Here is a 21459-nt window from a genome sequence, read left to right on the forward strand (position 1 = left end):
GTTGCGTCTCAGCATTTGCATAATTATTTCACATTTTCTGCTTTGCTTGATAAACGCAGACAAAAACTAATCAGGAGCTGAATTACTGCTCTGGTCAAAAAAAAAAAGAAAAGAAACAAACCCAACGAGGGTTCAATGTTTCGAGCGATGTTTGGTCTCAAAGTCAAACGTTTTTGGACCGTTCTCATTAGCTTTACACATTAAATCACACATGATGAGAAGAAAAGAGGAATCACTACGAGAACAAATCAACGAGGTCTCAAGTTACATTCGGTTGGAAAGACGAGAGGTAAAATAAAAAGTAAGTACTAGCAAATATCCGACTTAATTATGAGCGCAGTCGCGAGGAGTTCTCGAGGACGCTCGTGCAGCGCTGCGTCGCGGTGAGCCGACGGCTCCTTGTGCAAGTGTGTCTGGCCCTTTAAGAACCACGTGGAGACAATGTAAACAGCAGGTTTTAAGAGGAGAGGGATCACCAGCTAGCTGTTAAGATGCAAGCGACACACCAGTGAGACTTCAGTGTAATAATCAGGAATGCATAATTACAGAGGACTTTTCTTGTTTGGGGAGGCAGCTTTGAACAACAACAAAAGTCCTACTTCTGGCAATGAAACCCTGTTAAAGTAGTATTAAGGCCTCGTAGTTAGACTCGCAGAGATGTTACACAGAACAGAATTCCTTGGAAACAACCGGATGTGATAATTTAGTTATGATTTTTCTGCATAGGGTTCACTGCAAAGCTTCCCTGCCCTCGCGCCCCCCCCCCACACCCCTTCGAGGAAGTGACAGCCAGCGAGAACAAAAACGACAACAGAAGAAAAACAAAAGGACAGTTGAGAAAAATCGCTGTTCACGTGAACGCCAGTCAGAACCTGGTGCAGTACGCTCAGACGCCATCTGTGTTAGGTAGCTGGTGTGTTTGTCCCTTTGTTTGCGGCGAGAAGCCCCCGGCCCCCGGCCCCCGGCCCCCCCCCCGGGCTCCGTCACTTGAACATGCTCTGCAGCATGGCCGTGGCGTAGGTGGGTCGCGCCTGGCGGCTCTCGATGGCGCTGCGGAGGTACTGGATCCCGCCGCAGCGCTCCCAGATCTCCTCAAACTGCCGGGGGAGGATCTCGGCTCCCCTCTTCCTCGACAGGCCCGTCTCCTCCAGACTCAGCTCGCACATCTCCATGTCGTCCTTTCCTGAAAGATGAAGATATGCTAACGTTTAGCCTCCCAAAAACCAACTCTTAATCATTTAGTCCAAAAAATTGCTCTAATAGTCGACTGACAGGCAGCTGGAAGTCGAACCAGTCAGTGAACTTTCAGGAGTAAAACACATGATGTGAAATTAAATTAGTAAATGTAATGTTTCATGTGTTAGCAGGCTAACATGCTCAAGTTAACGTGTTGCATTTATTAAAATGCTGAAACACATTGAAAGGTAACATGACATCCCCACATGTAGCATATTAACATGCTAACATTTATTGATTATTAATATATTTAATATTAGGGCTTACCCTGCTAACATCTTAAATGTAGAATGTGAGATATTTCACTCCGATATTTAGGATATTAACATGCTAACATTTATTGTGTTAGCACACTTTGATGTTTTATGCTAACGTTAAAACAGAGAGATAGTTCTCTCTGACATTTATGATGATAGCATGCTGAAGTTAGTATGTTAACATTTATGATATTAACATGCTAACATGTTGACATGTATATAGTGTTAGCATGCTAATATTAGGAGTTAACCTGTTAATACATTAAATGTTGCATGTGAGATTTTAATAGTGCCAACATGATTTAGGTAACCATGTTAACCGAAATGTAAATTCTGACATGTAGCATGTTAGTATGGTAACATGTTAGCATGCTATGATACTAAAGTTATCATATTGACATCCTTGAATTAGCTTTCTCTAAATATTTTACACTGATGTTTTATGCTAACATTAAAACATTCATACCTTACATGTGGCACAATGAGACAGGTCACTCTGACACTTAGGATGTTAGCATGCTAATATGCTGAAGTTAGCATGCTAAATGTTAAATGTTAATGTGTGACATGTCGAGATATTTAACTTTTAAGTTTCGGATCAATGTGTGACTTTTGTCCTGCTGTTCAAATGATGCTGCGATGAAGTTGGTAAATACAGTTTTATCTTAACTGACGCGGCATAACGAGAACACGACAAAATATCGTAAATAAAAAAACAGCTGATTGGTGACGTAGCTGTTGTGTATCCTGAATAAAAACTGTAGAAGTGAAGCTGAACTTCAGCAGACTACATATTTCATTCCCTGAACACATTCAATGATGTACATTTACATTCAGTCAGTATAACGCGCCACATCTGCAGCTGTGAAGGCAATAACAAGTTGCAGCAGTGTGTTAGCCAAGTGTTCCAGGAGGTAGTTAGTCACCTACATAGTGCTGCTGTCTGTGAACACCGCTGCTCCAAAATACCAACTTTCACTACAAGAAGAAGCTTTTTCCGATTGACGACCACACAGTTTTGAAATCAGACGTGCAGCGACATGGTTTCATAAAACCAGAGCTCACGAACACTCTTCAACCCACAGACGACCGTAATCCTTCAGTCAAAGTCAAGGAAAACGCTGGTAGGAGTCGAGAGGTTTAAACTCATCCACACACACATATGCTGAGACAGATGGGGAAACAACACGACTTGTTTTAGTGTTGCGTTTTGTGGTTTTACAGCTTGTTGTGCCACAAACACTGTTAACAACAGAACAGCTGCTTTCATTTATTTGGACCCTGAGAGGCAGGATGAGGGTCACCTGTTGGGGAGGGGTGTCGTTATACTTTATTATTCTGATTCTAACAATATGTTAACAGCAACTGTAGAAAATCAAGATGTAATTAGTGCTAAAATACAAAATGAAAACGAGAAATATTACAAAATATATATATATAATATATATAATGCAGTTTAAAGTTAAAGGATCCGTCTGTGCAGGTGAGTGACTTCTCTAAAGGAAGAGTTCTGCTTCTTTACTTCCTACTGAGAGTTAAATCTGTCTGTGTGTTACGCACAGACCTGAAGGTCAGGAGATGATTAGCTTAGCTTAGCTTAGCATAAAGACTGGAAGAAGGGGAAAACAGTTAGCTTGGCGTTCACAGCTGAGCAGCGGCGTTCCTGTCAGCTGTCAAACTACACGTCTGGAATTCATTTCTGTCGTGGATTTTATCTGCAACAAAGACTGATTTTCAGTTTGACTTTAACATGTCTGGATGGATCATTTCTTCTTCATGGTTCTGTGAACTGCAGACGGCTGTAGCAGGAGAAACTTTACGTCCTGAACTCTCTACATATAAAGTAATGGTATGAATAAATGTACGCTGCACATTTGTCACCATCCTGTTCTGACGAGAGGTGAGAGGAGCCGAAGCCTGCCGTCCTCCATGATTCATATCCTAAAAAATAAAAGCCTCACACTGTTTACGGCCGCTCGGCTGTGAACGACCTGACGGTGCATAACGATCAGAGATGATGACGATGAATCTGCTTCGCTGTCACAAAGTCAAGCGTTTATTAAAGCCGGCCAATGAGGTGTCACTTTTGATTTCTTCTGTTTCTGTGGGTGTCGGAGTATCGACGCATCGCCGTCTGTCCTTCAGCCTCCTCTCTTTCTTCTTCTATCCTTTCCTTGTTTCCTCCTACACCCCCTCCATTTGTCACAACTTTATTTACCTAGAGATCCGTTAGCTTTAGCCTCAGTCTTTTTTAGCATCATATATGTAGATAGCCATCAAATGCATATTTAACACTACTGAAGGGATCTGATTTTCATATGCATGGTTAGTTAGTTAGCTGATAATCTGATGATCTGCCACTGATAACTGATAAACGGCTTTAGCCTCATCTTTTAGCATGAGGTCCTGTATATGAGGTCATGTATAGTTAGCTAGCTGCAGCTCATACAATCTTGCACTACCTTTCAGTGACTGCTGTATATTTACCAGTTGTTTGCTCATTTGAATATTTGTCGATTTGTTTACTTATTTATCATCATGTCTGCTCACTTCATTTCTCTTTCTTCTGGTTTTTATCTGTAACTATGTCCATATAAGTCCTTGTGGACTCTTCAAAACCAACGGTTTCTTACTCACAACGAGAACCTTCTTCTGTCCACGACTGTTATCATTATAAACCCCCCCGCTGTACTGACCTGCCACCAGCAGGATGGGGTGTTTATCTGGATGCAGCTCCATCTGCCTGGCGATCCAGGGCCCGTCGAAGTGAGCGTACCACCAGCCCTTCTTCTTGTTCTGGGGGTCTTTGTACTGGTCGCCCGGCCGGATGAACGGGATGCGGAAGTAGCGCTGCTGCCGGTTCATGGCCACCTCGTACTGCCGGGCCGGTATGGGCGGGGCTGGGTTCTGCTGGGCTGTTGATTGCACAGGAAAAAAGTTAGGCGTCTTCCACAGACGATAGCAACCGATCAGGAGCCAGCGGCCATGTTTGCATGCAGCCTGGGGTCAGTTAATGGGAAAGATGGTCAAGATTTACTGAGCAAACAGCCTCATTCCTGTTTCCAGCCTGTGTATCAACTCAAAGAGTTAAAGAGTATCGTCCCAGCCCGGCGCTGCTGAGGTGCCCTTGAGCTAAATATTGTCTTTACCAGCTCCAGTAGGTGCCAGTCTGACCTCCTTACAGACGGCAAGAGGAAAGGGAAATATAGTATTGCAAAAGTATTTTCAGTGCAATGTGGTGTGGTGCATTTCAGTGATGTAAGATAGTTGGAAATTCCAGTTTTGTATTCTGACAAGTGCACTGAAGCAGCCCAACAAGACTACATTTGGAAAAACTTAATTTTAACGACCCAAAATGTCCACATGGGAGGACTCTTTAGCAAGTCTTCTACAATATCTCGAGACAAGATTATGTTACTTTTGCACTACATGTGTTTCAGTGTCGGCTGGCGTGACTACGTATTAAAAATCCAAGAATAAAAACAATTTCAAAGAATTTCAGAGAGATTAAAGTATTTAAGTTTGGTGTAAAAAAAAAAACACCCAGAGCCAGTATGTTCATCCTGTCCCGAAAAACAAATCCAGATATAAGCTACACATGTTAGTTCTAGTAAATTCAAAGCGAGTAGCCAGTTAGCTTAGCATAGCTAGCTCAAACATAGAACAATAACATGTATTTAACAGCATCTCGTCTTTGCAGAAACAGTTTTGAAGCAGCTGTAACTGCGACTTTGGACCTTGAACGGTACACAGTGTTAATGTTAAAGGTTCATTTAGGTGAATTGTACAGTTGTTAATACGCAGGCCGCACTGGAACAAGGCTCATGCAAAATGAAAAAAAGCAAACATGGAACAAAGAATCCCAGTCAGCACAACCAGGTTGAAATGTCAGCTGACTTCAGCGGGTACGTTTCCTCTCGCAGGTCCCCATTAACTCGCTGCATGTAAACATTAAGCCCCGCTCCGCTGTTCTCGGATCAGGTCTGAATAATAAACCCATTCCCCGGTCTTCATGTTTAAGTCAGCGAGTCCTGCTGTTAGAGGAGGGTCAGCAGAGATCACAGCGGCGCTGATGACAGAGGGGAGAAATCAGCGAGACATGAAGCGTGGCAGATGTTTATGAAGGGGTCTGCAAACTCGTGGAACATAAAACCTACGTTATTTGCATCTTTCTACAGAGTGGAGCGTGAAATAAGGATCTGCAGAGATTGAGGAAGCTTTACTCTACATGATTAAGAGACTCGAGCTGCAGCTTGTTGAATCAGCGCTCTGCAAAAAATCATTTTAACCAGTCATTTCATCCTGGATTCAGTTTTAAAATCAAGAAATGTGGACAGAAAATCACTTGTTTCTGACGCAGTTCAGCCTGTTAAAAGAATGTTCTTGATTTAAGTAACAGTGTGTTGGAAGAAGCTGATTCACTTATTGTATTCCAAATGTCAGAAATTAACTATTTTAAAACTGATTCCAAGATTTAAACAACGTGTTAAAATGAGTCTGAAAACTTGAAACAACCATCTGTTTCAGAGCAACACATCGCTTCACCATCACCAACAAAATGGCGCCCTCACACCACCTCACAAAAGGCGAGACATTGAAAAAGAACTAAGCCAAGAAAATATCCCCAAAACTTCACCAACAAAAAAAATCAGGACTTTTTGTTTAGAAAAGCAGCAAAAAGTGAGAAAGACTCTCCGGAGAGGCTCTTGAACGTAACTCCCCGCAGGAGACCGTCAGGTTGTTGATTACAGTTTGTCGGTACTTCCTGCCACAAAGAGCCCGAGTTCTCTCAGCGGCTCGTCGAGGTTTCAGGGCTGACGAACACGACGTGGATCTGCGGCCCGTTCGTACGGATGCTGATCGGCGACCTGACGGAGTTCAGAAACACACTCTGCTCCAACATTTCAGCCAAATATGAGGTCTGAGCCGAAGTCCCGCATGACTGTATCTCTGCTGACGCAGGATGAATAACACAAATACAGCTTTTGAATAAACTCTGCAGTAACTCTGTAAAGAATTAAATGATGCATCCTGAGATCACAGGATGAACGGCCCCGTCCCACCTGGACAGTCTGTTAGCGGTAAACTTGCCGGTTACAGCAGTTTGCCAGCTAGTCCCAAGACTAGTAGTACTGCACCAAGCCCCTCCAAACACATGTTTTAATTTCTCCCTGGTGTGACTGAGTCATTGCTGCCGAGTTTTTCAAATATAGTTTTAAATGTTTAGGGCAACAAAAACAAAGCTGCCACCCCAAAACCTCTACTGTGTGGGTGTCAGCGGAAATCTCAGCAGGGACTATAATAATATAATTATGAAATGTATATATACATATTTAAACACATACAACATATATATGTATGTATATATGTACGTATGCATGTATGGCGGATGGATGGATGTTTGGTGTGATTTGGGGAAATTTAAGGATTTCATAAGTCTGGTTTCAATGGAGAGTTCAAGAGTCCCAGATGGTCTAAACTATCGTTAGGAGGCTTCTCTGAACTATAATATATAATATAAATCTTGATGAAACATATCTTTGCAATAAAATGATCAAATATCAACATGAATGATCTCCGGCTCCAGTCGACTACCAGCTTTAGCCTTCAAATAAAAAACAAGTCAGTCGACCTCCAGCGAGGACTGAAATACTCAGTAATAGTGACGGTGTGAAGACAGATCTGGAGTCAGTTGTGCTGGATGTCTCATACAGCTGAATGGGCTGTTATGTATCTAAAATCTTCATTAAGTCAGGAGTGAATGGAGTGAAGCGTCTGCTCGCTGCTTCGACAACGACACCTTTTACAACATTTCTCGTCCAATCAGAGGGCGCGGCGGCCTTTTCCTCGTCACGCTGCCGTGAATGTGATGCTATCAAACGCCAGCCAGGCAAACTGCCCTGAAAGCCTTCTGTCCTTCCTCTCCCTCTTTTTAGCCCCCCCTCCTCGCCTTCCTTGAGAATTTCTCCGTGTGGGAGTATCAATAACAGCAGCCTTAAGAGCTCGGAGGAATTACCTCGGCTCTTTATCAAACCCCTGTGAGAGCTGGCACCGGAGCACCGGTCATAAAGACAGAACGCCAGCTTCGTGCCTCCAAATCATTCAAATAATCTCCTCCACGCACGTCTCAATGGAGGCGGCGGTTGCCATGGAAACCCATCCACCCTCCTCCTCCTCCTCCTCCACCGAAAGGGAAACTTTTCCATCAAACTGAGCAGCACAAAGCACAAACCCGAGGCCACCAGTGATCCCAGTTAAGAGCAGACCTCTATGTTGGGGTGGGGGTGGGGGGGTTAATAAGGGGGATGAAGCTCTGCGGTTAGTAGCGTTACACACTGGAGGACCACTTACATGCTTTTTTCACAGGAGGTGCATGATCTGAAAGTAAACATGCCAGGTTACACAGACCAAGACTGCAGGAAGTGATGCAACATGGGAACAAATAATGAATCAGACGAGAGGATGAACGTATAAATAATATATATAAATGATGATAACTAAAGTGAACATGACTGGAGCTATTTATCATCATCATCATCCCGCAGTCTGAGGTTTAGAGTGTTAGTTCAGACAAAATGAAGAGAAGAGTGAGAAGAAAGAGTAAAAAGATAAATATGCTTCAGTGTATTCTTCACTGCAGTTATTTTTCAAAGGTGTAAAAATTAGAAAAATTAAGCGGTAAATTTCAAAAAAACAATATGAGCGCTCAGCAAACCCCAAATACTCACTGGAGCACCAAATGTGGATTCCTCCGCCGCTGGAAATAGTCCTGAAAATGCACTACTTCCTCCTGCTACAGCGAGCAGCTGTTTTAGGAAGTTACTGAACCTTTTCTACAAATGAAGCTATATATCTGTGAGGAGTGTTTAAAGATACACGTCTTCAGTAGGAAGAGGTGTAAAACCTATAAATGTGTGAACTGATGAAACACTTTCTGCTCCAGATGCTAGTTTGGATTCATGAGGCTGGTTTTTAAACAAAAGGCCGCTCTGACATGTTGTTTTAACGACGCAGTGCGACGAAGCTGAAGTTAAATTTCACAGTAGATGAACGCGCCTCCTCATCGCTTCAGAGGTGAAGATGTATAACATGAACATTTATCTGGGAGGTCCTGGTTTAAAATCCAGACCGGGACCTTCGTCACGTCATCACTCCTCTGGCCTTTATCCCTCCAATCCATCCTGACTCTCTAAACTGTGACTGTAACAGAGAGGAGACGGCAAACTGCCCCGTAGTGAAATCTAAATCTTATTTAAACTAGAAAGCACTCTGCAGACTGTGCAGCATTGAGAAAGAGACGCACTGTCTTATATGAACCAGAGTAACGATGCTACTCGGCAGACGACGACAACAATATTCCCAAATGAGATTCATGTTGCTGTCAAGTCACGTGTGCATCACCACTTAATATATGTGCACTTTGTGTCAAGACTCCAAGAGGAAGACGGCCCTGAATATCAAAAACAGACGAGTTCATCTTTAGAGCTCCTTCGTCGGTGAAGATCAGACTATTTGCTGGAGAAGCGTTGGAACCATGTCGGTGAAGATCAGACTATTTGCTGGAGAAGCGTTGGAACCATGTCGGTGGAAATCAGACTATTTGCTGGAGAAGCGTTGGAACCATGTCGGTGGAGATCAGACTATTTGCTGGAGAAGCGTTGGAACCATGTCGGTGAAGATCAGACTATTTGCTGGAGAAGCGTTGGAACCCGTTGGTGGAGAACTTCTCGGTCGGTGCTGATTTTTGCTTCCAGGCCGTCAGGTTCAGGAGAAAAGAGTGAAACTGTAAAGTGCCTCATGAACATCAGCGTGGCCCCCGTCTCCAGCGTTCACACCTGGTATCAACCTGTGACGTGTATCTGATCACAGAACGTTCACACACTGAACTAACAAGTGTTCTTGAACGTGTGTGAGTAAGAAAAACAGAACATTTGAAACTAAACATATGAAGATCGACAAAGGTCCTGGGACAGATTCAGCCCTCAGATATCCCCTGCCCTCCCCCACAGACAGACCAGGACCCCCTTTAAGTGCTTAAAGTGCAGCTTGTGTCCGTGAGGCCGATGGGCAGCAGGACTGAAGCCTCATGTGGAAGCAGAGGACGAAGGATGAAAGTGTGTGTGTGGGCCTCGCGGTCCAATCAGCAGTCTGAGCAGAGCGCACAATAGATGGCTCGGAATAAGAGCTCTCTGTCGTCATGACAACTCGACGTGTGGCACAAGGAGATGAGGGGATGGCGGCGGAGAGGTGAGAGACAGAGTCCGTTTGTTCCTCGCGTTTGAACGTCGTCTGGGCGACCGCGTCGGTGACCCTGAACGCCCCACGAGTTTGTCATGCTTCTTGTTTATCTTCTTTTCATTTTACCTTTTATTAGAACGTCTGTAAACTAAATCATTCATTATCTTTCTACCGATTGATGATGATGATGATGATTGAGATATCACTGTGACTGGTATGTGTGATGAACAGTAACACGTTGCAGTAATGTGATCACCTTCTTCTTTTTAGCTCCACAATGATTGAGATTCATTAAACAGAACTACACAAACACATCTTTAATAATCGGATGGAACGAGTCTCTGCATGTGTCTGTCTTTTGGTTTTAGTTGTGAATCCACAAAGAGCTTTAAGCATCTGACTTTGCGGTCATGAAAAAGAAAACTGTTTTCACTGTTGGGAAAAACCCCTTATCATCTAAAGATCCTAACAGTTCTGTAACGTCGTACCGTAGTCGGTGACACATTTCGGTGCTCGCTGCTCCGTCTCCGTGTTTCTTTTCTTGTTCTTTGACTTCCAGGCGTGATAAACTTTGAGCCGGCGGTGGAACTCCTCTCTGCAGGCGGCCAGCAGCTCGATGTCTGGAGGGACAGATTCAACAGATCAGTAAAAACAAAGACTGACGGTTACCTTTCATTTTCTGGTAGTATTTGTATTTTCTTTCGGGTCAGACTTAAAACTTTAAATACACCTTTTTTTCCATTAAGTTTGGTCATGTTTTCCATCACACTTCTACCACTTGCTGGTGGTGAAAACTTCAAGTTTTCGGTTACCAGTTAGTCAAAACTGACTGCCATGTCTTGTCTGCTTATTAACGGCAGAAGGTGGTAAATCTACTGAATATCAGCCGCACACCAATTTGTAATCCTATTTGGGTGTTTATTTACCTCAAATATACTCAAATATGTTCTTTTAGTACATCAGAATATCAGTTTTTGTACATTAGCTGAGCTACATGTACCCCCATGAGGTACAAGTACCCCTCTTGTATGTCATTGTGTGCTTCACCAATAAGATTTCCCTTCACTTGATCTGAGGACATCGTGGTCAGAGGTGTCCACACACTTCTGAGTATTTGTTAATGATGAAGCCACAAAGATAAACTGTTAAAGCTCACACAACTATTATCGGCGGATATATTAACTTTTGTTCATTTCCCCTCTAAACTGCCGTTCATCAATATCTTTACAAAAAAATCAATACAGTGTGTTAATGTGCTCTCACACACACACACACACACACACACACACACACACACACACACACACACACACACACAGCATTAAGATAACACATTTCATCAGGATGATTCAGATAAATGACTTTAGTTGAAAAAAAGAAAAAAAACATTCAATTTATCATCCTGAGAGCGCGGCTAACAGCGTGCAGTGAGATGCTTAATGCACACTAAGTGCTTAGGTAACGTCAACTGAACAAAAATACTTTGCAGGCAGACAAATGGTGAGGAAACCCCCCCCCCCACCACACAAAAAAACAACTTCCATTTACTGAGCAGAGATGAAATCACGGCAGAACAAACGGGGATGTGGCAGGTGTCAACAAGCCCTCTTCGCTCTGCTGTGTTGGACTTCTACTCTGCAGATCGTCGTGAGCGGCGGACGTGACCACATCAGTATTCGACCTCCTCCTCTGTCTGGGAGGCGACCTGAGCGGCCTGTTAACAGCTAACCGACTCATTTCTCCCGTCCCTCCCGTCCCTCCCGCTCGCCTGGTTAAACTCTACATCATGAGAAGAAAACAGAGGAAAGCGGAGGACGTTCTCCACTCGGCTCTTTACCTTTAACTGTCCTCCATCATTCAATCACAGCCAGCCGAAGGAGGCGGGAGCATCTGTCCATCCACTTCCCTCTGACCTCCTTTATGTTGACATGTTGCTGAGCTAACAGCTAATCAGTAGCTAGTAGCTAATACCACACTGTAAAAATACTTCACTACAAGTAAAAGTAATGCATTCAAAATGTTACTTGAAGCAACATTTTGACTTTTTTCACATGCTAAATATGAAGCTAGCGCCCGCAGCTGGTTAGCATAGCTTAGCATAAAAACTTAAAATGAGGAAACGGCTAGCCTGGCTCTGTCCAAGGTTTCTAAGACTGAACTGAACTTTTGTTGTTCTAAACCAAACAATTATTTTGACCTGATGATGGCGCTAGACCCACCAAAGTCAGTAAAATAACTTTTAATTTTGCTTTTATATACCACATTAAAAAAAAGGTTTATGATGCCAATGTTTGGTATCTTTTTTCTCAGCACAACATCACCTATATGACCTGACTATTATTATTTTCGCTTTGACACAGTGCATCAACATATTGGATCCAAAAACACATAGAAATCATGCTCAATCAAGCATTGTAAAGTCATCCTGAGGGGAACATGAATGTCTGAACCCAATGACAACAACAACATTGCTATCTTTATGAGCCGTGCTGCTAGCATGGCTAAAAATGCCCCCTTTAAACTAGCGAAACAGCTGCCCGGCCTGACAGTTCGTGCTGTAACACACAGAACTCCTCTGCTAGATAAATTCTAATAAACTGTGACATAATGTTGCTTGTCTGTCGCCCATAGCCTTCTTCTACTGGAGCGCTCACATTAACATGAAGTGTTTTCATTTTTAAACACTAATGTAACTTTGACAAATTGACTGAGCGACCTTGAAATAATAACTGTACAAAATAAGATGATGTGTGACAGAATCTCTCTCACAGCACTTGTATTGTTAGCGAAGGTGTTTCTGCAGCCTGAGACCATATTCAGCATATTCCTCTTTCTGTTTGTGTAGTTTAACAATCTACAGATGCTGATCCAGATGTGACTCATAATGTCAACAAGAGGTCACATATCTTCTCAGCCATGTTTTGTCATAACAACTGAATGTGGAAATGATTCAATGCTACATGTAGCTCCTTTAAACTGCTTTTTAAACGTCAGCGTGAAGGTCTGATATGTCATCACGAGACTTCCTGGTATTGTCATGTTTTGTTGGCAACACACAGGATACAAACCGCGGTATCATCACGATGACCTTTGTTAAAAGAGTTGTACTCTGTTCTGCTCGTCCAGCAATTCACTCCCACATGAGAGAAGTAGTCAGAAAATGAGGCAGTTTACAAAAAGAAAAGTAAGTGGAGTGGAAAGTGAGCTGTGGCTGATATTTCTGTCAAAGCCGTCCATTTGGTGGAAACGAGGGTAAATTACCTGCAATTTAGTTTTTGTCAGAGCCATAAAAAAGTAAAGTTTGTCCAAGTGATGGGTCATTTAAGACTGGTTCATCTTCTGTGGAGCTGGAACAAGATTCATTGCTATCTGCCAACAGGGAAGTTTATGAAGTGCCAACAATCTGAAGTGTTGATCCCCTGGGGAGCAAATTACTGCTGGCAGTTTGTCTTCAACATTTTGATGGTGCCGGTGGCGCTAGAGAAAAGGCTGAATTCATCCTCTGAAGATCAAGAATATACACAGCACATTTTAAGGAAGTCAGGTAGTTTTTTTAAGATACCACGTCAAGGACCAAGGCAGGGACTGGTGGAGAGGTCACGGTTCATCCTCTGGGGAGCAGGAATGTGATCTGTTTGTTCACTCTTTCTGTTATAATAAGAGATATCTGATATGTTTTGTACAAAGTTGACATTTTCACTTGAGGGTGGTGCGAGAGGAAAGTTCATGAGAGGTCCAATCAAAAGGGGGGAGCATGAATTGGCTGAGTAAAATAAAGGCTCGTTAGATTTTGATGTTTAAAGTGTTTATCAAGAGAAAGTTTTGAGCTGATCAAAGCACTGGTGGAGAGGTCACAGGGTCATTAAGGTTATTAAATATCAGCCATGCAAAGTTCACATTTTGATCTAAGACCGGGGGCTCCAGGTAAGGTGATTAAAAATGTTCGGATTCATCCTCTGGGGACCATGAATACTCATAGTGTAAAAAGTGTAAAAACAGACTGACAAACAAAACAAGCATGTGATGTGTTTGGGGATAAAGTCCAGCAACACCCTGTTGGCTGTTACCAAATGTGTTCAGCAGGAATACACTGCAGCGTGTCAACATGTCCGTGACACGTACGCCGCGGTGACGAACTAAACCGTGACACTCACCACATGAGGTATTGATGGCGTCCCGCAGCTCAGCGTACTTCCACTTGCTCAGCTCGTACTTCTTGGGCGCGGCAGCAGCCTTGGTGGCCTGGACCTGTGGACCTCTGATACAGGAGACAAGACAAGATGGACGCAGGAAGTCAACAACAACAAAGACTGGCAGCAGTGAACTGTGGGATACCGGCAGCAGAGGGAGGGGTTGTTCCCTTCATTTCCAACTTGGGTCAAAAGGGATTAGCAGGTAATGTGTTGCACTGTAGAGAGGGACCAGATGGGTGGAGTTTACAGAGCGTGTCAGGTAGAAGTACAACTACTAATTAGAATAATAATAATAATCAGTGTGACGTTGTCCCCACAACTCCAACAAACAATCCCAGGGTGTTTTATATTCAAAGGTCACAGAGAAGATGTGATTTAACAGTGAGCTGATGAGTGGAGAGTTAGCTTAGCTAACATTAGCTTTCATGGCTCAACGTATCTTCTGAGAGAGGGCCTCCATCAGTCTTTCTGAAATGTAATAAATGACACTGAACATTTTCAAAGCTCGATAGGCGATAAAACACTGACAGCTTCTGAGGCCGAGACTCATTTTGTGTAATTTCCAACAGGGTCTTATTTTCGTAGGTTTAGCCATCATGTCTGACAGTTGTGATAACATTGTTCTCACCAGGTTCAGCGCCGAGGCCTAAAGAGAAGCCCGACAGACGAACAAACGGGATCTGTCAGACGATCAGACGGGCTGCCAACAGTTTATCCAGATTATCTAAACCACTTAATTTGGAGGTCAAACTGAAAGTGAGCGCACCTGAAATGCCGGTAATGAACCAGCAAAACTGTGTGCACGCAATTACTGAAAGTCAAAGTCGAAGCAGGGTCTCCCTGTCTCAGCCTGTCTGAGCGTCCCACTGCTCCAGTTTCTATTTGCTGCTAAATTGACTTGGATGATGTTATCGTAACCAATAGGACGATGGCCAAAATGTACGTTTTTCTTTCAAATGTTTCATCTGAATAATGTTTAGAGACCCGAGAAGGCAAAACTGTTCAGTAACCCGTAAGAAAAGACGAGATCTCAGCTCAAGCTCAGCTTAACTTGGTGACTAAGTTGTTGTTATTGCCAATAGAACAGATGACTAAAACTACAAAAGTAAGACAACAAATTAATAAAATAGAATTATCCTTTAAACACAAGACAAAGCTTCATCTCTTCATATGAGAGACAGAATAAAAGGCTGGAGACCAGCTGCCAAATCAAAACTACCTGAATCACCTTTTACAGTAAACTCCACCCACCTGAAAGAATCACAGATTTAATTCAACAGATGTCAGTGACAGAGGCTTGTTGCAGATGTTCAGGTGGAAGCGAGGACAGACGGGGAAGTCAGATTAGCAGCACTGACGTTAAAAGGAAAAGGAAAGACTTCTACAGTGGAGGGTCTGAGAACGACATCATTAAAGTGCATGCTGTTTCAGTCTCCAGGAAGTCAGGAAGCACCTCTGGTGTGACGGCGGTGAGTTTCTGGAGAGGAGTGGCAGCTCACGGTGTTACATTATGAATGAGCGACAGAATAAAGGGCTCCTCTCCAGCTGTGGGCCGTGCTGTTGGCATGCTGCTCGCTCCTCCACGCCGCCGCTGACAGGCCTCACTAATCTGGGACCGGGATTTGCCCTTTTTAGAACGCTGGGAAGTTGGAGGCGGGACCCGGCTGGTCCTCTAATCCTATTGGGCGGCTCTGCGTTTCATGATTAGCGGGAGCCGGCCTCGGACCCGTGCGGCTGCACCGTGTTCTCGAAAGCACGCGGTGGCTTTGGCAGCGAGCTAAGCGGCTGAGCGCTGCAGTCACCTTCTGCTCCTACTTCCTGTCGCTGTGCGTTTGTGGCGTAGCGAGAGGCGGCCTGAGCCAGTTAGCAGCAGGTCAGGGACCAGGAGGAGAGACCGGCAGGACTCACTCACACCCGCACTAACGCCGAGAGGAACACAGGTGGGAATTACCATTTAGCCGAAGTAATCTGATGAGAAAGTGCACAGCGTCTCCGTGTTCAGACCGTCTCACGGCTCTACCTGACAAACAGCAGGTGACTTCAGAGGTTACCTGGAAGATTTACACCGCACTAAAAACCACATTTACAATCCAGACACAGGACTGTTGCCATCAGTCCTGGTCTTTTCATATCTGTTTACAGCAGTAACGCTCCTAATAACAGCAGGAAAAAGCCAATGTTCAACCAGTTTTATCATATTTTCAAGTAGAATAAGCTGAAAAACCACGTAGCACAATTTTTTAATGGTCTGCTAAATGAAGGGTGGGGCCTTAAAACTCAGTTTCTACAGCTGAAGACGGTTTCCTCACTTTTTACATCTCAGAATATCCTTCAGAACGTGAAAAGAGAAGGAAAATCCAAATAAACTGTTAATTATGTGCCAGAGTCTCTAAAACAGAACAACTAAACTACGCAGCTCTCGCCTCGTGTATAATAGACCGATCTCAACTGCTGAGGCCTAAAAACGGAGCGGCCGGTGTCTGGACACACTTTCTGTGCCCATCAATAAATATTGATCAGGCTTTTCAAGTCGCACCACACCTGGATGACCTCATCATTACAGTAAATAACACGCTTTCGTTCACATTACTTGCTTAGTTTCATTTTGAATGCGTTAAGTTACAGACCGCAGCTTTAAATCAATGAAATGTCCAACAGGTTGGAGCTGCAGACCTGTGATGTTTGGATTTAGACCGAGGAGCAGCTGGAACATCTGCACTGGAGGAGAAAACATCAGCTGTTTAACAAGCAGCTGATAAACGAGGGGAAGCGTGCAGCAGGAAAAACAATCAGTAACCTGCAGTAGATCTGAAATGTCATCGAGGGAATTAACCCTGTAATCAGAATTATTGAATTAGATTTTGATCATCAACGATCAACAGAATCAGCTGGACTCTTTAAGAGGATTTCACCATCACATGTTCTTGTTTTAATCACAACAAACTGAAGCGATCGATTGTCAGATTTTGACTGAAGACAGAGACGTTCTACCCACCGAGCCAGAAGTTCAGTCATTTCCTTCGCCATTTCCTCCCTAAAAAGCACGACGGTCCCAGTTTGAAAAAGTTAGTATATTGTTGGTTTTATAAAACACTGATTGCACAGAAACAGAAACATTGATGAATATGGATTCTACATAACATGAGGAACAACTACAACTGTTTTATCCTGCCGGCTGTTTTGCTTCTTGTCTTTAACTTCTAGATTTGTAGATAAAACAGAAAGTGCTGCAGTGATATCTGTAATGAGAGCACTACAACAGGAAGAGAAAAAACACACTGCAGAGAAGAAGAGGGCTGGATTGGAACCACCTGCTGTTTAAAGTGCTACGATGCGGCACTCCAGCATCCTCAGAGCGTGTAACAGTGTAATGTGGCCACTACTACAGCTGAGTCATGACGTGAAGCATCCATTTCAACTTTCAGAGTGACTTTGTATGTGGGTCGCTTCATGGTAAGTGCAGTGAGGAGTGCGAGGGAGGCCGCCGGGCTCAGGCCTACGGACCCGAAACCGAAGCGAGCGCCGCGGCAGCGACCGCTCAGAGTGCTTTAACGTTTCAGGATGCATCGCTGGACCGGTTCGACCTCTCTGCTCGTGTTCCCGAGAACCAGCAGATGGTGGAAATCGCTGTAGACTACAGTGGAGTGCATCTGATTCACGCAGCCGGTCTAAATATACCTTTAACACATCTACATGCAGCATCACACAGTGTCCTGAAGGTGTTTGGTGCACTGAGAGGAAACCTACATGGTCAAGCTCTTGAGCTTCGTGGTTCCAGCAGCGCTGTGAACAGAGGATTATAGGATTATAAGGCGGAGCAGCACTGAACATTACAAACCAATCAAGAGAGGGAAAGGTGAGTCCTTTCCCCTGCATCTCATCAGGAAGTGATTCTTCTTCCACACTCTGATCAGAGGACACGGCCCGCATTCATCAAACAGCTGAGAGTAGAAATACTTTAACTCCGACTGAACAAACCCAAGAATAAAAGCTATTTTATCAAATGTCTTTGGATTTAAAAAAGTGCTTAAAATAACTCTCATATTTAATCAGTCACTTAGTTGTGCTGTTAACTAACTGGGGACTCAAAGGCAGCGTTAAGTTTATTCAGAATGGGACTATGAGACAGATGCAGAACAGCGGCCACTGTGGCCACAAGTGGTATTACAGGAAAGTTGCTCCAAAGACACCTGAAACAGGAAACGTGTGTCCTGGTGGTGTTTTTACCGACTGTTTCACTTATTTTTGATGATTATTATTATCATTGGCACACTATCATGCTGTGACAAGTAGAGAAGAGTCATAAAGTCTGACTCAGTAATGTCAGTTAAACACAATATCTGATTTCTTTTATGTTTTCAAATTTCTTTTTTGTGGTTTAGATATTTATGGTCATCTAATAATGTATTTATTAGTAACAATAGTTTATATAAAGCCTGTAGCCTTTAAATGTGTTTTTAGTTTTGCAGTATTTTTCTTTCTGAGTGTGTTAAACTGTAAGAGAAGAATTGTTATTTATTCTTTCAAATGTTTAATTAACAGAATTATGCCTCCCTATAAAGGTGACTCCCACACTTTGCTGTAAGTTAGAGTGAATCATTTGTTGTCGTTTGTCTCTTTATAGTATTCAGAGTTTAAACTCTCAGACGTTTGATGAATACGGACCTTGATCACATTTCTGGAGGGTGACAATCACGTTGGTGCTACAATTAAAACTGGTGCTAATTACTTTGGTTAAATAAAAAGGTAAAAAAATGATGAAAATAAATAAAAGTGCCGTCTATAAAGCGCCTGTTAGTTGCAATCAGCATGTCACTGTGAGGGGAAGGCGGCGGTGCTCGGCTGGCAGATTGTTACAGCATGCAGGGGTTGGTTACGGACTGAAAGGTCAGGGGCAGGTGGGACTGGGGAGTAAATTAAAGGGTCAAATCGCCGGGTCTTACGCTGCTCTCTCTGGGGACGATGGAACTGAGGAGCCGTTACTGAGAGGAAGAAAAAGAAAACAAAGAAGAAGAAGAAAAATGGTTAAACAGGACTGAATGGAGGCGACGGTTCCTGCAGTTCGTCTCAGACGGATTTAAACAACAGTTTCAGAGTCACAGTCCGACAGAAACTTCCAGTCTACAAAATGTCAAAGTGAGAAACAGGAAGTCTGACTGCTCTTCAGCCTCTCTCTGTTGACAGAGCGTGACACACAATCAGTGGTGTGTTTGGGCTTCAGGATCCTAAAATCTACAGCAAGTGAACGTTGAAGCCTCTGAAGAGAATAAAGTATCAACTCCTTCTGAATAATCAGTCAGACTTTGAAGAGCGACCCTGATCCCTGTGAGAGTGCAGCAGGCTACATTTAGAGAACAGAAAGAGGTCCCTCATCTGCTGAGACAGTTCATTTCATTTCTATCTTTATTATATGATATTTGTTTGCAGTCACAGGTTCGGGGTCTGGGTCTGGTATGGATTCAGAAGGGTTGAGCCAGACTTTGGTCTCGTCAAGCTCATGGAGGTCTGGCGGCCTGCAGATCTACATTTTTACATTTAACAAAAGAAGCTGAAGAACTTTGTCTAAATAAAATAAATCAAGATCAACAATCTTCCACCAGCTTCTGATCCTCAGACACATTTCAGTCGGGACCAAAGAAGAACTGATCTCCAGCTCTTAAAGCGACTCGTGAGTCCTCCAGACCTCCTTGAGCTTGAAGAGACGAAGTCTCTGTGGATACAAAATATGAAAGCAGAGACGAGACGGTGGGACAGCGCTGATGTTACCTCCGCAGGCCCGAGTCGTTCTGCACCTCCTCGGGGATCAGCTCGGCCTCGCTCTGAGCGATCCTCAGAGCCAGCTCCCGGTCCCGCCTCTCCTGCTCCAGGACGGCCTGCCGGGCCACGTCCTCCTCCCGCTCCGCCTGCAGCTGCACCTCCATCTCCTCCTGAACACACACACACGAAGCATTTCACATGTGTGCCTGAACTAAGTGTCAGTTCAGACTCCAGATCCACCTCAGCGTGGCCGGCGCCTCACGCTGCGACCGCTTGAAAGGATTCGGTTCGGGACATTAAGAACAAGAACATTTGAGTGTTTCACAGCAGCTGTTTACAGCTGTTCTCTGCATGCACATGAGCGCTGTGTTCCCTCAACTGTCTCTATTGGATCTATAGTTTAAATCCACACGTGTCGGACAACAATTGCGACTTTGTTGTATTTTTCTATAATTGTTTAAGTCATTTATGTTGAATGTGAGTATTTTCTGCTTGTTTGTGTTTCACATCACAGGAAACTGAACATCTTACAATCTGAAGACGTTGATTTCTTTATTTAATCGGACTGACTGAAGGAAGAGACGCAGCAGCAAACTTGTTGTTATTCACAGAAGCAGAAAAATCAAATCGATGCATCGGCACGAACACACAGACGCCCTTCAACCTCCAAACAGAGAGGAGAGGAGCTGCAGCCGGGGGGGGGGCGACTTCATCTCCTCCGTCCTGCTCATTAAAGGAGGAACGAGGGACGCAGAGCGGCGAAGGGGGTGGGGGGCTAAACTGATGATTAATGCTCCTGTTTCCACCTTTCTTCATGAAACAACTTTCATAAGTCAAACGGCTCCTTGAGCGACTGAAGGAGGACACGAGGACCTGAAGGTGTCGCACGTTCCGACTGATGATATCAACTGTGGTTTGACGCCGACCATCACTCGGCGACGTAGACGTCACTTCCAAATGCTTCACATCATGTTTTGGATCATAACGATGGACGTCTGAACAAGGAGAGAAATACAACTGTAGGCTCGCAGTGTGACTGATGTCCCCCCCCTCCCCGCAGAGGGAGTCATGAATATTTAGAGGAGAGGAAACGTGCCGAGCAGAACAACTCTGAGCTGGTGGAAGAGCAGGAGATGTGTGGGTAACCCGGCCTGGGGCTCCGGGCCCCCGGCCAGCAGCTTTGATCTGAACGGCCTCCGCTCGCTGCTAAAATCTGCACTTGATCTGGACCGGGTCGACCCCCCGGGGACCCGCAGGAACCAGCCGCCACGGCAACAGATGGGCCGGACGGAGACGCGCTGGATGATAAACATAAACCCAGCGAACCGTAAATCCCACTATCTCTCCGTCACACACACACACACACACACACACACACACACACACACACACACACACACACACACACACACACACACACACACACACACACACACACACACACACTGTGGGATCCTTCCACTTTAACTCCATCTGTGACTCCAGTCCAAAATATTTGGAGCTAAAACCCGGCGGATTAATCCGAGAGCTAAAAGTTCATCACTTTGTTGGAGCAGATAAATGATGGTGTGTTTTGGTGCAGAGACTGATAGATTCATGTTGGATTATTACCATCAAATCTGACTCTTGTCATTTGTTTTGTGTTGGTCTGCACTGTGAGGCGTTCAGGTGCGAGTCAGGCAGAACCTCTCAGAGCAAACGCAGCTGAAGGTTTATCACATTTCATCTCGTTACTGCTCGATCCCTCCTTTTGCTTATTGTCAGTACCAGCTGAAGAG

General features: G+C 44.1%; 1 protein-coding gene across 1 annotated transcript in view; it reads right to left on the minus strand.

Annotated features, from left to right (window-relative positions):
* Positions 1-983: 983 nt before the first annotated feature.
* The window catches only part of myo6a (myosin VIa), a 103255-nt gene continuing 82779 nt past the window's right edge, over positions 984-21459 (minus strand). The window contains exons 28-36 of the mRNA XM_070925343.1: positions 19691-19851; positions 18868-18906; positions 17672-17707; positions 16920-16958; positions 13886-13989; positions 10220-10351; positions 7845-7871; positions 4190-4408; positions 984-1183 (exon numbers count right to left, since the gene is read on the minus strand). Of these exons, the coding sequence (XP_070781444.1) occupies positions 984-1183; positions 4190-4408; positions 7845-7871; positions 10220-10351; positions 13886-13989; positions 16920-16958; positions 17672-17707; positions 18868-18906; positions 19691-19851 (957 nt within the window). The remainder of the gene's footprint in view (positions 1184-4189; positions 4409-7844; positions 7872-10219; positions 10352-13885; positions 13990-16919; positions 16959-17671; positions 17708-18867; positions 18907-19690; positions 19852-21459) is intronic.

This window comes from Enoplosus armatus, chromosome 19 (genome assembly GCF_043641665.1).
Source record: "Enoplosus armatus isolate fEnoArm2 chromosome 19, fEnoArm2.hap1, whole genome shotgun sequence".
Taxonomy (NCBI): domain Eukaryota; kingdom Metazoa; phylum Chordata; class Actinopteri; order Centrarchiformes; family Enoplosidae; genus Enoplosus; species Enoplosus armatus.